We start from the raw sequence: 17,441 nt of genomic DNA on the forward strand, positions 1-17,441 counted from the left end.
TCTGGTGCTTTGCAATGTCATTAACATAGAAGACACTAAACAAATGTAAGATAAGATCCTAAGACTCTCCATCCAATTCAAGAGAAACATATAATTGGGAAATAATGAAGGAGCCCAATAAGATAATGTCTAACCAAGGGCCAAAATGAGTAATAGAAGCAAACAAAATGCTACAGAAGATTACAATTAGGCGTCTATCCAACCTTGTCTTCCACTGCTACCCTCACTCCATTTTGTTCCAGTGCTAGGAAACAATAACATCATTCCTCCATATCTGGACACTTGGTCTGCCTTAGCTGTTCTGCTTGCGTTCTTAATGAATTTTTTTTTATCCTTCAAAACCCAGCTGAGCTGAGAGTCACCTCCTTATTAAGCTGGTTCTTCTTTTCTGTCCCCGACAAAATTAACCTTTCTGTCCTTCATACATGTGATTGTTCTTATTATTGCACTTACCATACATACAACTGCTAACTTTTGTGCTTCCCTCCCAGATAGTATTCCTATCCCTATCTGACAATAATAAAAATTAGTTGTGTAATGAATTGAATAGCTACAGAAAATCTCTTTGGAATGCCTCAGACAATTTTCCATTAACAGACACTTGGACCCTAAAACAAACCAAATCTAAGATGGCCTCCCATGTGAAATCTTGGCAAACACAGATTCATCACTGATTTGCACCTGGCGCCTGGGTGGCTCAGTCAGTTAAGCATCCAACTTTGACTCAGGACATGATCTCACTGCTCATGAGTTTGAGCCCCACATCAGGCTGACAGCTCAGAGACTGGACCCTGCTTTGGAATCTGTGTCTCCCACTCTCTGTCCCTCCCCCATTCACACTCAGTCTCTCTGTCTCTCAAAAATGAATAAGCTTAAAAAAAAACTTTAAAGAAAAGGCAGTTGTTGAATAGACCCAACCAACTTCCATAAAAATATTGTTAAAGAGGTGGCACATCTCAAAAAACTCCCAGTGTAGCCTGGGACCCTGAAAACCTATGATGAGTAGTTATTTATTTCTTTTTTTGTTAAACAAACCTCAGTGGACACCTGTGTTTTTGCTTAAGTTTCAGTGTCTTTCTCCTCATTTAAAATAAATCAGGCAATTGAACATTTCTGGATGACAATTTGGCCATATCTATTAACATTTAAAACATAGATATCTTTTAATTCAGCACTTCTGAGATTAAAACCTACAGAAATACTCCCACATGTGTGAGACAAGTTTTTTTTTTTTTAATTTTTTTTTTAACGTTTATTTATTTTTGAGACAGAGAGAGGCAGAGCATGAACAGGGGAGGGGCAGAGAGAGAGGGAGACACAGAATCTGAAATAGGCTCCAGGCTCTGAGCTATCAGCACAGAGCCCGATGTGGGGCTTGAATTCACGGACTGTGAGATCATGACCTGAGCCGAAGTCGGACGCTTAACCGACCGAGCCACCCAGGCGCCCCAAGACAAGTTTTATAAAGATATTCATTGTACCACTTTTATAATTACAAAATGCGATGGAAGTAGATTAAATGTCCATCAAAAAGAAATGTTACATAATATAACATAACCATTAAATAAATGAAATAAATCTAAACGTACTGACACCTGAAGTCATCCATTATTTAAGTAATAAAGTTACAAAGCAATATATAATAGGCCTCACTTTCTAACTGTATACAAAGCTGTACATTCTGATGTTTGATTTATATGTTCATATAACATTACAAACATGACAAAACATACATCTGGAAAGTCATTTGGGAGGGAGATGAAAGTGAAAGAGGATTGTAATTTTTTTTATTGTCTGCACTTTTTTTTAATTGCACAAGGTATGTCTTCCTGAAATACCCTCTATTCAAATGGTAGACATTGGGTAATATGATGTCTGCAGCTAATAACTCACTTAATGAAGTGTTGGGAAATGAGAGAAACCAAATGATTTCACGGACAGCTAAGTCCTGATTGGTGTCTCAGTTGCCAGCCTCCTGGAATGAGTTTAAATTCCTTCTACAATTTACAACTCATCCAAGGGTAAAATTATTCAACACAGAAACTGGAGAAATCAACTGGACTTTGGATATTGTTTCACCTGTACATTTTCCTGAGTGGAGAGAAAGGTAACATCAACTGATGATATTTCAAATAGAACTTTTTTTTTTAAATCTTCTCTGAAAAGGGGGAAAAAATAGAGTGAAAGAGTGACATCATTTTGTTATTATAGGCAGCATTTTGAAACATGAAGACTATGATTCTACTGCTTTATCTTCTAGGATCAACTCAGTCATTACCAGTAAGTGCAATATGTTTATTTTATTACCAACCAGCCTCAGCAGCACCCTCTGCTTGTGGACCTTTCTTCCTGCATTCCATCAAAACTGCTCTGTCCTGTAACCCATTCCCTTCGTTTTCTGTTTTTATTTTCCAAAGTGAAAAATGATAAACTAATACGGTTTAGTGCATATTTCAAATTCTTAGATTTTAAAAATGCATCCACTCTAACATAGAACTTTAATTATCTTGGCAGAACAATAGGGTAGAAACCAGGGGGAGAGGGGAGGAATGCTTAAATTATACCTACTCAAAGTAGATAATTATTTTACTTTCCAAAAATAATTTAAGACTTTCTTGGCGATCGATTATTTTCTCATGACTAAAGAGGTAGACTGTACTTTCTGACTTTCTTGATTGGAAGCATGAAGCATGTAGACTATATAAACTCTGTAAAGGCTACCAAATTATGCAAGTATATAAACTCTAAAAAGGTTATCAAATTGCACAATAGCAAGGGAATATTACAAAGTGGCTAACATTTTTTACTTAGAACATTTCACCGAAAAATACGTTCACATTTAACAACTTTTTGAAAGGAAGGAGCACCAGTGTTCTAACACATACTTCAATTGTCCTCCAATATTTTATAGACGTACATGTAGGTGGTTTGGATCTCTCGATGGACTTCCCTTTGACCATTTGAGCTGCTTGAGCATGTACACTGAGAAAAAATTAGAAGGAATTTTCTGTGAAATAGAAGAATCGAAAAAACCCATTTATAGGTGAACTCACTGGACATGTCTATAATCATCTATGCTATCAACAAATACTTAGTGAAAACTCTCTATGTACCCAATCCTGTGCTAGCTGTTGAAGACACAATAATGGAGGGCAGAGGGGAAGACATGACCCTTCATGGTGTTCACAAGGATTGTAGATATTAAATATTTTTTAAAGAAATGTTAAATTATAAATTATAACTATGATTACTTCTATGAAGAAGATGAACAGGGTGAATTTATGGATAGAGGATAGAACCAATCTCCTTATTTCACTCCATATATACCTACATCCCTCTTTAAAGAAGCTGTCCACAAAAAAAATAATTTGAATCAAGGTAAATTAGTAATTCTTTTACAAAACATGGATTTTTCACTTTAAACAAATTTACCAAAAAGTTTTTCTAGATAGGGTGTCTATGGAGTATTTAAATTACCATACTACTTGTAAAAACTCAAGATAAATAAAACTTTCCAGGAGCACAGCTATCATGCAAGGTTGACTCAGGAGTGGCATGCAGGTTAATGCAGATTGCTAACAGCCAATGACATGAGAGCAGGAGCAGTGTGAGTGGTACAGGGGATGTGGGGTGTGACACTGACATGTCTATAAGGTATAGTAGTGATATTTACCAAATGAAAAATCATGACACATAGACAAAGTATTTTTTATTATTTGTAGATGAATTTATTAAATTATCATAAAGCCATAAAAATGAATCAATTTTTAAATGTGGACATTTCAAACAGCCTAGGGATTGTTTTTAGTAGATCCAAAGCTTGGGAATAGGGTACACATTGGTGATGGGACAAGTTGCATATTTAGGAGAAAGGCCAGGGTAAGTGACCCTGACCAATAAAACAGTGCACTCAAGCACTGACTTGAAGCAGGTGAGGGAGTGAGCCAATGTCTAGGGTAAGAACATTGCAGAGAGAAGGAACAGGTAGAGGTGAGGTTTTAGGACAAGAATGAGCCTTATCTGTCCCAAAGACAGCAAACATCTGTCCCAAAGACAGCAGCAGAGTGAGCAAAAGGAAATGGGGTGGGATGGAAAGTTCAGAGAGACACTGGAGGCCCAGGGCATGAGGACTTTCAGATCATTGTAGGGTCTCTGATTTTTACTCTGAGTGAAAATAGAAGTCAATGCAGAGTTTGAGCAGAGAAGTGAAAGAACCAGACTATCGTTTGCAAAGAACCACTCTGGCTGCCATGCTGACAATAGATTGTAGGGGATGAAAAACACACTTACATAATCTTACAGCTTAAGGGGACCTCTAAGGACAATCTTACTTCTTACAACTGAAGGGGTAAGTCCAGAGTGAAACCAGTCAGTAGAAGCTTCAGGATATATCCAAGTTACCCAATGGCTGATGCAGCGCTGGAGGGCCATACCACGCTGCCCTCTGGGATGCAGCGGGGAGCATAGGCAAACTGGAGTCAACCTGGCCAGGGAGCTTCTACCTGAATGCAGAGAAGCTAATGAAAAAGGATTTATTTCTTCAAGGACTAAGAGAACTTGCAGGGATCCTGGTGGATGGCTCTGCCGTTCACTGTATCACCTTGGGCAGGTAACTTTGCTTCTGTGGACCTCAGTTTCCTCGTCTATAGAACAAAACCATACAACCAGATGATGTGGGTGTCAAGGACATTTCACCCCTACACGTTGGCTATTTTGTATGGTTTATTTATTTTTGAGAGAAAGAGAGAACAGAACAGTGGCAGAGAGAGGGAGACAGAGAGAATTCCAAGCAGGTTCGCCACTATCAGCATGAAGCCTGATGAGGAGCTCAAACCCCTGAACCGTGAGATCATGACCTGAGCCAAAACCAAGAGCCGGAAGCCCAACCTACTGAGCCATCCAGGTGCTGCAAAATGGTCATTCTTAATACACTAGGAGGCCAAGAAGGAGATTGAATCTCCATTACATGAAATGATTTGTCAGGCACAAGACAGAAGCAGGAAGCTTCATGAAAACGGAGTAGAAGTTATGGCAGCTTACCTTCAGACATTGGGAAAAAGCAAATGTTACAGAGTTAAGGTGCAGACTATGTATTTCATGTCCTGAAAAAAGGAGGAAGGCAGTTACAGAAAAGGAAGCCTAGGAACTACCATAAGAACTTATGTGCCCGACCCCACAGTAGACCCTTCCCCACCACACCTCTCTGGTCTCACATTTTTCGACTCTACAATTCCATCCCCTGTCACACACCAAACTTTCCAGGGAACTAAAACTTCTCCAGAGACATCTGTGCATTTGGGACAACTTGTAACATCCTGGAAATAAATGGATACAAAATCTCAGACACATTCCTGCCTCATCTAATATTTGTTAATTGCAGACACAGCTCAACCCTGCTTTGGGACTTCCAACAAAACTGGCTCTAGATCAGGCAACTCTTCTAAACCAACATCAGCTAAATCAGGTAAGAGTCCTACAATGCAGAACATTTGCAGCCAACAAAGGAAACATGTTAAGACTGGGGAATTTAAAATCAAGATTTACATAGTCTTATGCCCGAACAAGAGAGAAAGGCTTCCTTTTGGGAAGAAAAAACAAAAAGGACTAAACTTTTTGAAATTTTTGAGCAAGAAAAGCAAAATATCTTCATTCTTTTTCTTTTGTCTTATTGTTTAGCAACCAATAGTAAACTCTGTAAAAGCAATAGCTACACCTATTGACAAAGCGTGGTCATCAATGTCCTTGAAATACTGTGACATAGTTGTATGTGATATCTGCCAGAGCTAGCAGGGATTAAGAGGTCATCTATAAAAATAACTGCATATTTCCTTATAGTTTTCTTAAGTTCCATTGTTACTGATAAGCTTATATCACTGTAAAATCTGTTTCTTTAAAACATATTTAAATATTTTTGAAAACTACATCGTCTCTTGGCTTCCACCTTCTCAATCCAACCCTGGTTCTGCTCTAAAGGATCCCTCCTTACCTACCTCTAAATGTTGTGAAATAGTACTATAACAACAAAGTGCAAAGTCCTCTTTTTAGTCTGTGGACATTAGAGAACACTCAAGTCAGGAGCCCATCTCACTCCCTAAGGAACCTGAAGCTTATACAATTTGGGGATGCTGTTTAAGCAAAAGAAGACAAAATTAGCTATGTGAAATTAAGTACTAAAGTGTATAATTTACTATGAGATAAGAAATGAGAGTAAGTTACATATTTTTTAGTATTTATTTATTTTGAGAAAGAGAGTGCGAGAGCAAAAAGAGGCAGAGAGAGAGAGAATGCCAAGCAGGCTCTACACTGACAGCACAAAGCCTGAGACAGGGCTTTATCCAGAGAATCAAGAGTTGGGTGCTTAACCAACTGTGCCACCCAGGTGCACTGACACATTTTTAAACTCAACACATTGCTAGGGCACCTCTGAGGGCCATGGAAGGAGTCAAGCTTCACCTCCATTTACCTTCATCCTAAATCTACCTAAATCCACCTGTAATGGGAGTATAGGTACTTGAGGATATCCAGCACGGACAGCACGGTGGCAACAGACAAGCTCTGGTCTCACATCAGTTTCCATGCCCTGCAGGTCTTCCCCTCTTTAAGTCTAATACCGCTGACACAGATGATCACACTGGGCGCAGATCTGCAGCTGGTAAGACTCTTTTATATCATTTTAATATCCATTGTTAAATGCAATACGTAATGTTTAATGTCCATGTGTGTGTTCCCACAAATACACGCACACACACATTCATCGTAGATAAGTTGAAAGAGAACAAAAAAAAGTAGGAGCATTGGATGCTCTTCAGTACATCATTCAAAGTTTTACTTAGCAAGAGGGTTTCTAAAAGAATTAATCAAATTTTCGTGTCTTTGCTGCTTTTGTTCTTTTTAGCTCTCCTTCAAGCTCCTCTACACATTCCTCCAACATATTTTCCTCACTTCACCCTACAGTGTTCACACACCCACACAAACGCTATGACCACTAGACAAGAGAAAACTAGAGACAAGAGAAAACTAGAAGGGGTAGAAAGATCCTCACTCTTCTCATGGATTACCTGTATGGTTTACTCTGGGAGAGGAAACATAATAAATTCCTTTTTTGATTGTTAAGATCAGAAACATAGTATTAAACCACATTCAGACTAGATATTTCACTGTGACCTTCACAATTTTTATGGGGATACCTATAAAGGAATTAATGTCTTTATAAGAAAGCTATCAAAAAATCCCAGGAACCATTGTTATGGCCAAAAGGGAAAGTGAGGATAAAATCACGTAAGTAATCCTCAAGAAAATGGGTTAAATGCCAAAGGAAAACTTAATATGGGAAAAGTTAGTCCTGGACCTTATGGCTGTACTAGTACACTAAGTAAGTCTTTGAACTTCATCTCTATACCTAATTCCTAAGGCAATAGTATATTGCATACTAGTTTTCAGGTCTGCATACTAAACACATATATTTGCATAGCAAACCTGTCCTTTAAACATATTTTAACTTTGGTAAATACATTTTGGTTTCTTGAATGGCCAACCTGAAACAACACAATAACAATCTTTTTCATTGCCCTACAGCTAAATCCTCCTGCAGGGCTGGCGCCTGGTACCCAGACCCTCCCACTGACCCTGGGGGGATTGAATACACAACAGCCACTGCAAGCCCAAGTAAGTTCAAAACAGGAGTTCAGTTCAACAAGGGGGAGCATTTTCTATCAGGTGGAACCCTAAAGGGGAGGAAAGAATTTTTTTTAAGGTTCTCGAAAATTTCACCCAGAAATTTACAGAGGAATGTCCAATTGAACATAGAACATCTTTGGCAATTTGGTTCTTGATGAAAACACACAAGGAAAGCCAAGCACGCAACCCCATACCCTCTCTAGAATACATTTGTAGCGGGTAACAGGGAAATATGAAGAGCTGTAGAAGACTGAAAAGTCAAGAATATAAGGGGAGAAACTGAGAGGTAGCAGGATTCTTTTCTTGCTTGCTGTTTTCCATAGAGGACTTCCTGGGTGACCACAATCATCCCAAAGAGAAATCAAGAGATGGATAAAGTTTATTCCCAGCAAATCCAGTCTCCTGTTTATGCCCTTTTTTTCATGCCTCCTCTCAAGTGCTCAATGACTCTCTAGTTCCTTTTCCCCTCCCATCATTACTTGCTTTCAGGAAAAACCCTGAAAAACCCTCCCCCACTAAGATATAAATGACATACATGGGGCATCACTCCTGTCAAAAGTGTTGCATTTTACCTACAGACAAAGTCCAAGTTTTACCTTCTTAAAACTTCTCTAAAAAAGCTTGGTGACTCTGGAGAAAAACACAATGATCCCTCTACAGCTAGACTAAGTTGTTCATAGATAAACACATGAACTCAGCCCTTATCATTCCCACATAATGGTCTCATTTTTGTAGAAGATTTTTACGTATTACATATATAGTTGATGTAAGTTATATAGAATTATGAAAATATAGAAAGCAAAAAGAAAAAGAACATTCACTCATAATCCTATCAGCCAGAACTAAACACTGTCGGCATTCTATGGTATGACCTTCCAGTCCTTTTTCTACACATGTAAGTAGATTTTTTTAAGAAAATATGAGCATTGTACATTTTTCAAAGAAAATGCATATATATATATATATATATACACATATATATACATATATATACATATATATATACACATATATACATATATATATACATATATATATGCATATATGATAGAATTCTTTTTTTTAAGTTTATTCATCCATTCTGAGAGGGGGTGGCAGAGAGGGACAGAGAGAATCTTAAGCAGGCTCCATGCCCAGTGCAGAGCCCAACAGGGGGCTCGATCCCACAAACCCATGAGATCATGGAGCCAAAATCAAGTCAGACACTTAACCAATTAGCCACCTAGGCCCCCTTCACTTAATATATTTTTAATAGTCTTTGTATTTTGAAATATTCACTAATAAAATGGTTTTTAATGATTGCGTAGCATTCCATCATATTGTAAAAATTGTGGAGTTTTTTTCACCCAAATGTGTGCTTCTATAAACAATATTACAGTGAATATCCTTTAACTAAGTCTTTGATCATGTCAATGATTATTTTCTTATGACCAGTTCTTAGGAACAGAATTTTGGGATCGAAAGACATACAAATATGTAAGACTTTTAATACACATTCCCAAATTATGAAACATGAATACAACAATGGACCAATATATTCTAAAATCTTCCTATCACACACCTCCAGGTCTTAATAAGAGCGAGCTTAAATTAATGAGTAATTATAATCAAAGCTGAGTTTAACTGACAAAATAATTTTAAGCTGCTCAACTTAAGTTTTATGTCATATGCAACTAAGTACTTTCTCTGTACTTTCATTTACCCAAAATAACACAGGAAACTCTATACTGCTTCATTTATTCATATTTGTGAAATTCTGTGACATAACTAATTTTTACATTTCTTTTTTAATATTGAGATGTATCTTGTCTATCAGTCAGTGCTTATTTCTTACATACATATTAGAGAAAGACTAAAAAGACTAGAGACAGGCAAATAAAATGAGAATCTCCTTAACACATGCCCCTGATATAATCCATATGCTAACTCCCCAGCTTCAGTTTCAATTGTCACCCTGATTCAACCTTGAAGTCAAATTTAGTACATCTTCAAATTCACCAACAAACATCCACTGGAGTCAAAAGCATTAGTAGGCACCACAGAAGTTACTAAAGATTCAGTAGACTGGGTTTGACACTGCATGCTCCCAACATGCAATAATATAAATCAATCCCCATTCTCAGTAGGGATTCTTCAGTGTCTCCAGGATATGCCACCACCAAGGGTCCCCATACCTGACTTCCTGTGCTGCCCCAGCTCCTTGGAGCCTGCCTCTCCCTATGCAGAGTAACTTATATCCTCTGCCAGAAACCTGGGCACATGTCCACAGCTCTCATTTATCAACCCAAAGCCAACATGGTTAAGAATGCCAGGGGTGCCTGGGTGGCTTAGTCAGTTAAACATCTGACTCTTGATTTCGGCTCAGGTCATAATCTCAGGGTTCATGGGTTCTAACCTGATATCAGGCTTCATGCTGGCAGCACAGAACTTACTTGCGATTCTCTCTTTCCCTCCCCTGCTTGCATGCACACTCTTTCTTTCAAAATAAATAAGTAAACATTAAAAAAAAAAAAAAAAAAGAGTGAACTCCTGAACCATAAAACTTTGGTCAAATCCCAGCTCCCTAGTCACTACATGTATGGTCAAGTTACTTCACCACTCTGTGGCTCACTTTCCTCATGATTTAAAATAGGAATTAAAGTTGAACCTACCCCTAGGGCTATTATAAGAATTAAATGAGCAAATAAACATAAAACACTTAGAACAGTGTCTACCACACAGTAAACACTCAGAAGTGTTAGCTATTTTTATTTCAAACAATTTCTCTACCAAAAAACTTATAAAAATGTTTTCTCCTTATTGTTACACTGGTTAATAACTAAGTTATTTTTTATTAAACTTTTTATTTACACATCTGTGGTTTCCTGTTTGTATTTTTTCGTTCCTTCAAATTGGCCTTTAAAGAAGAAATTGTAATTATGCTTTTTTTCCAAATCCTGAGCACCCTTTCCCCTCAACCCACTTTCCCATTGCCATTCTGAAGATTACTCGGTTGTTTTGTCAGTAATCAAGAATCTGATTGACAGTAAAACTTTTTCTTAAATGTATATACTTAAATGCATGTACCTTTTGGCATTATGGATATTACTGTGCAAACTATCTTGGGAAATAACAAAGTTAAGAGTCCATTTCATAAGACTTTTGCATCTTTGGTGTGGTTAGTATTAAAATCCCCATTTTGATAACTTTCATGACACTATGTGAATTTCTATAGACATTAAAATAAACTTTAAAAGCCTAGTTCTCTTGGACAAACTCTAGGTTAACTCTTAGAGTACTAGAGAATGCCAACCCCCTCACCAAAATCTTTTCAACTAAAACTTCATAATGATGTGATTTGAAGTGGGGGTCTGAGAGTGAATGGCCAACAAAGAATTCTTGAGACATTTTTGGTGCAAAAAAGTGGTTATATTTAAAGCACCACACCGGGACACAGGACTGAGGGCAGAAAGGGCTGTCCTGGGGATTGTAAGAAGCTGTTGGTTTATATACTTTTAAGTTGGGAGGGGCAGAGAAAAAGAAAAGTTTGCAAGAGGTTTTCATATGTTAAAGAAGACTTATAGGATCCTGGAGGCCTAGCTATTGTCATGCTAAGGTTGTTTTTTCCTCTAGCAAAGCATTAACATTAAGATTGGGAGTTCCTATAGGAATGTCATACTCTGCCAGCCTCATGTATTTGTCAGTGGGCTGCAGGTTACGTGGAAATTTAATTTTATCTACATTTCTTTTGCCTTTGTTCTCCATATCAATAACATTCGTGTGATTATCAGTGACCAGTAAAGTATTTCTCACTCAGTTCTAAGAACTGCCAGTATCAAGATTATAGAACAACATCATCCATCATTTTCTACCAGTGCTCTATTTTAACAGCAAAATATCCAGGTAACCATTATGAGACTAAATATATTTGCTTCAATAAATCTTTGTATTTTAGAAATCTGTTTTTTAGTGTCTCTTCTGAGGTGCCATATAAAAGAAATACATGCATTTTATCCTCATGATTACTTGTAATAACTTTCAGTTTGGAGATAGCTTGAGACCAAAATTAGTTTTTCTCGTCCAATTTAGTAACTTCTACCTCCTTAATGTGCTGCCTTGGACTAGTTTCCAAATCCCTCTGGGTTGAATCTGCTTTTTACACATCAGATGAGTTCCAGTTCCCATCCAACTCTATGGGCCTCTATGATTGTAGCTGATACATTGGTAACAAATATTTGTTCAAGGCATATTGTATACTTTTAAGAAAGTCCCTATATTTATATCATCTGCTTTGAACATATTTTTTTATTGAATTTTTCACTCTTTTTCAGATGTTGCCAGTTATTGTAGCACACCTTGGAGCCCAGGTAAGATTGTTTTGCAATGTGATTTTTACTTTAAATCAGTTTAGTGTGAAATATGTCATTCTGCCTCAATTCACCAGATAGTTGCCAAGTTTCCTGTTTACTTTGCACTGTATGAACACTGATAATAATGAGCTAACACTTATTGAGCATTTACTACACACCAGGCACTGTTCTAGGCATCTGGTTATTTGTTATATACTATCTCAGTATTCAAAACAACCTTTTAACGACAATATTTTTTTTTGAGAGAGAGAGAGACAGGCAGAGCAGGAGCAGGGGAGGGGCAGGGAGAGAGAGGGAGACACAGAACCCAAAGCAGGCTCCAGGCTCTGAGCTGTCAGCACAGAACCCAATGCAGGGCTTGAACCTGTGAACCATGAGATCATGACATGAGATGATAGATGCTTAACCAAGCCCCTGGTTCATATCAATTCTTAATTCCACATCTAGGAACACATTCAAATGAAATAATCTGAAATACAGCAGAAGTTTATTTACAAACATATCCATCAAAATAATAATATTTGTAGTGGAGAAAAACATTGGATGCAATTTAAATTTAAACAAAAAGGAAATGTTTGAGTAAATGGTACAACATAGAGCAAATACTTTGTGACCATCCAAAAAGGATATTTATTTATTTGATTTTGTCACTAGTAAGGTTAAATGATTATTGATGTAGTATTAAAAGAAAAAGTAAGACCCAAATTATATAAATGACATAACTTCTATTATGGAAAAAAGACATGTGTGAAAAACATCTGGAAGAAAATCCATCCAACTCTGTACAATGGCATTATACTTTTTTTCTTTGTTGCTTTCTACATTTTCCAAGTTTCCTCCAATGTTCATGTATTACTTAATAATAGAAACATTTATAATTTTTTAAATGCAGAAGACTTCACATCATTCAGATAATAAGTGTTAGCAGTCCAATATCATGTGCCAGCTTGAATTATATGACACAAGTCACAGAGGCAATTAAAATATTGTTGAAATTTTTTAAATATCTCTTTACAAATTTTATAAGTATCTTAAGTTTTTAAGTTATGTTATACATATCTTGCTTCAAATATATTAAAATTTGTCTAATAACTTGTGTTATTATTGTCCTTTTAGGGTACCATCCTAAGCTCAGAAGAATTGGTAAAATATATACATATATACATATATATATATATACACACACACACACATATATAATTATATAAAATGTATATAAAAATATATATATATATATAAAATTACTAGCATTTCAAATTCTTTTCCCTGCTATCACAATCCTTCTTTCTGTCCCCACACAATCTCTTTTGACCACACCTGCTAACCCTTGTGCATGCTTCTATAAACCGAACATTTTTATAGGTCCTTGCATTAAGTTATCCTTTGTCTAGCTGAAGATTTCACTATCCTTCTCCAGATACTTTTCCATTCATTTGACTTAGCTTTTGTTTTCTCTATATTGATATCAAATTCAATTCTATCCAGAAATCCAATGCATATTTTTAAAATGCATAGATTAAAATCTAGGATTCTAAATTATCAAAAGTCATACAATGTATAATAATGTACATATTGATATTTATTGAAAGAAAGATTCATTTTCTTGGCTTAAATTTTTAATTTTATGAAAATATGTTTTTTTTCTAGCATCTTATAGTGATGGATGAACTCTTCCCTATCCACAGAAATAACTAGAGGGCTGAACCTAAATGAAACTCATCTTGCCATTATTAGACACTTCTATACATTTCCCCTTAAGTCATGTCAGAAAAAAAATGACTTGAATTAATGCGGTATCTAAACATGACACTGAAGTTAAGAGTTGAGGCAGTATCTTGGAAGACAGGTTTCTTTGAAATCTTTCTTTTATGAAAAAGGTAGAGATTTGCTAGATTGTTCACAAATAAAATAAAGTAATGGGGCTTTTCTGCAACAATAGAACATCCACATCTACCAGTCATTAAGCCAATTCTGTGTAACAGGTACCTTGGTAGATCTTTTACATACATTGCCTTTAATTCACACCAAGTGACAAAGTACAGATTTTTAAGTAAACTATGCCCAAAGTGGGGCTTGAACTCACAACCCCAAGATCAAGAGTTGCATGCTCTACGGACTGAGCCAGCCAGTCCACAAGAACACAAAGAACAGAGTTGTAACACAACTTTATAGGTAACAAGACTGAGGCTCAAAGAACCCAAGCACCTTAGGTCCCAAGGTCAAGAAACAGTATATTCGGATCAAAAGCCATTTTTCGATCCGTTATACCAGTGGTTTTCAAACTTTTTTTCAGTAAAACTCATGGTAACAGCTATATTTTTCATGCAGCTAACACAACACACATACACACATGCACACACACAGACACACTTCATGAAATAGTATTTACCCTTACTGTAGAGAATGCACTTGGTAATTTATAGTCTATTCTTTTTATCTTATTTTTTAATGATGGGCATTACTGCCTTCTTTATTTCAAATCTATGGAGGCCATGACCCCCAGCTTGAAAACATCTGTGTTCTATTTCTGTCTCTCATCTGCCATAAGTCTAATTCTGGTTTCAGTACCTGGTAAATCTAAGACAGTGTTTTCAAAAACTTTAGTGTTGGCTCGCAAATCAAACAACTCAGGGTGTTGATAAAAAAAAAATGCAGATTTCTGGATTCTTCCCTAAAATAGCTCAATCAGAATCTCTCTAACAATAAAGCCTAGGAACTACCTTTTAAATAAACTTCTCAGGCCATTCTTTTTTTTTTTTTTTTTTTAATGTTTGTTTATTTTTGAGAGGGAGAGAGACATAGTGTGAGTGGGGGAGGGGCAGAGATAGAGGGAGACAGAAAATCCAAAGCAGGCTCCAGGCTCTGAGCTGTCAGCCCATAGCCTGACGCAGGGCTCAAACTCATGAATTGTGAGATCATGACCTGAGCCGAAGTCAAATGCTTAACTGACTGAGCCACCCAGGCGCCCCCCTCAGGCCATTCTTATACAAACTTACAATTAAGAACTATGCTCAAAGAAAATGACCTGTATCTTAATTATGAGCCCTCAACCCTTCTTACTCAATGTCAACATTATCAGAGCTAAGGGGTTTCAGAGAACAAGTCCCGCCTGAATTCTCTCCAAATCCAGTTTATACTAAATTATTTTTTCTTAGGAGGAAATTCTTACAGTAATTTTTTCCAGGGGAAAAAAAATAAATGCAGGCAGCAACATTTATTTCCAGTGTGCAAATCATTGACAGACCTATCCATAGGAATTCTGTTGAGTAGCCTCAAGGAATAAAGAAGTGGTTGAAATGACAAGAGAAATATTTCTAACTGAATATTCCAATGCCTTTGAAAAATAAATCAAAAGAAACCTGAAGAGATGCCAACCATGAGATGAGGATTGATTGACTACTTGGATTAATTTTTCCATTAATGTTTAGTATCTTAAATTACTTTAAAAACTTTTGGGCAAAAGAAAGACTATAATTTAGGTTAATAGCAGAGAGAAAGCCCAGCATAATAGTATGGATTTTCTGCCTTAGTTCTATCTCCATGTACACCTGAGATGAACAAATTTTTCATTATTCCTTTTCCCATGACTGGCTTGATTCTGACGTGTCCTTTCAGATACAACATGGAATTGTAGTCACAAAACCAGCATCAGCCTTGCTCAAAAGAAGGAGGCATTTCCTCTAAGGAATGCCAAATCTTGATTATCTTGTCTGACTCTACCCTTCTGGTCCTGCATTTCCTACCTCAACTTGCTACCCTCAAAGGAGAAAAGACTGGTTGACCAGCATTAAAATGTGTCTTTTGACTTTGTTTGCATTTTCCCTTCCTCATTCCAGCCAATGGCCCCACAAATCTTCACAGGCCTCATTTTCCAGCCCCTGTTCCCAGGATCCATCCTGCCCAACAGTCAAGCTAATCCAGATGCCCAGAATGGAATCCTTCCTGCAGGGCAAGCAGGAATGAATCCTGCCATCCAGGGAACCTCAGAAGGCTTCTCTCCAACTCCTAGTGACACAGATGATGACTTTGAAGTGACGGCCCCTGCAGGCATCCGAAGGGGCATGCACACTACCCAGGAAACCACCACAGGGCCGCCAAATGGTAAATACTCTGAGCCAGGAAAATGCTTTGTGAAAGTCATCTGCAGGGTGGGAGCAGAGTTGTCTTGCCTCGACAAATACAGATCCTAATAAAACCAGGGATCCCCTGTACCTAACACTCACAGTTGGTTCCAGTACTGTGAGGGAGTATTTTTATTGGGCCACCAATTCTATTGTATCAACCCAGAAAGGAGACATTTAGTTGCTGGCATAACATACTTTCTATCTTAGGTCTGATCTGGGAGTATTTGGAAACAGACTGTCCTTTCCCTTTCTCACCTCCCTCTGACTCCCAAACACACTGCAGGCCTGCAGCAGTCACAGTTAATCAATCATGATACTTTTGTCCACTCACCCATCATAGATGAGACACAGAACCTTCTTAACCTAGTGTTGGAAGCAGTAATACTTCCTGTCTATAGTAATAGTCATAGTAATAGATAGGATTTAGCACAGTAGGTGAACATATGTGCCATTATCTTGAGATGGGACTTAAGAAATGTTGCAAAACTAAGCTCTTTAAGTACCAACAAGCAGAAATAATCATTTAACATGTACAGATCTCTGGAACCAAATGTCCTTGGAAAGAGCAAAACAATGATTTGAGATGGATACTCCTAGAAAAGAAATTTTGATCTCAAGTAAAAATGTTTCAATCCAATATGCTTTTACCTACATTTAAAAAGTGTTTTGTTTTCTTCCAGGAAATCAGTAAGCTGTTTCAATTTTTTTTCAACTAAGCCGCCTCAAATGCAAATCTTTTTCACTGATCATATCATGGAATAGATGGAGACACACTAGAGAGTATCAGAAGAAACTCTTAGTTTACCTAACTTTCTTGAAGTTTCAGAAAATATATTCTTCCTGGAGAATAATGACTTCTGAAAACAAATGGATAAATTTGTCTTTGAAATGTAACGTTATGCCACCTTGGACTTGGAAAGTATACGTATTAAATATATTTTGAAACTGAATTTTTTTCTTCTTTGGGGAGAGAAGAAAGTGGGACCCTTTCAGAAACTGCATTACATCAGGACTTAGATGATGTTCCAGATGGAGGGCTTTCTTTGGAGTAGGAGGCACTGCAGTCACGGAGTGGATATTGAGCAATGTAAAGATAATTTCTGATTTCCTCACAACCAACTTGTTACCCACTCTCTCCCATAAGAGCCACAGCTTTAATTTTCTACAAGCACTCCCAAAATATGAAGTGGAAACAAAGAATTGTAAATCACACTGCCTGTCCTCAAGTTGCTTAAATACAGAGTTAGGGATTTTGGCATTTAGTGCTTTATTTTGGTATATCTAAAAGTGA

General features: G+C 37.1%; 1 protein-coding gene across 1 annotated transcript; it reads left to right on the top strand.

Moving 5' to 3' along the window:
- Window positions 1-2,024: 2,024 nt before the first annotated feature.
- AMTN (amelotin) lies at window positions 2,025-17,100 on the top strand. Its single transcript, XM_060655970.3, has 9 exons — window positions 2,025-2,107; window positions 2,212-2,280; window positions 5,381-5,464; window positions 6,587-6,652; window positions 7,576-7,665; window positions 11,988-12,023; window positions 13,143-13,169; window positions 15,863-16,127; window positions 16,831-17,100. The coding sequence occupies exons 2-9, from the start codon at window positions 2,227-2,229 to the stop codon at window positions 16,839-16,841; spliced, it is 633 nt and encodes a 210-aa protein (XP_060511953.1). The 5' UTR covers window positions 2,025-2,107; window positions 2,212-2,226; the 3' UTR covers window positions 16,842-17,100.
- The last annotated feature ends 341 nt before the right edge of the window (window positions 17,101-17,441 follow it).

Source organism: Panthera onca, chromosome B1 (assembly GCF_046562875.1).
Source record: "Panthera onca isolate mPanOnc1 chromosome B1, mPanOnc1 haplotype 2, whole genome shotgun sequence".
Classification (NCBI taxonomy): Eukaryota; Metazoa; Chordata; class Mammalia; order Carnivora; family Felidae; genus Panthera; species Panthera onca.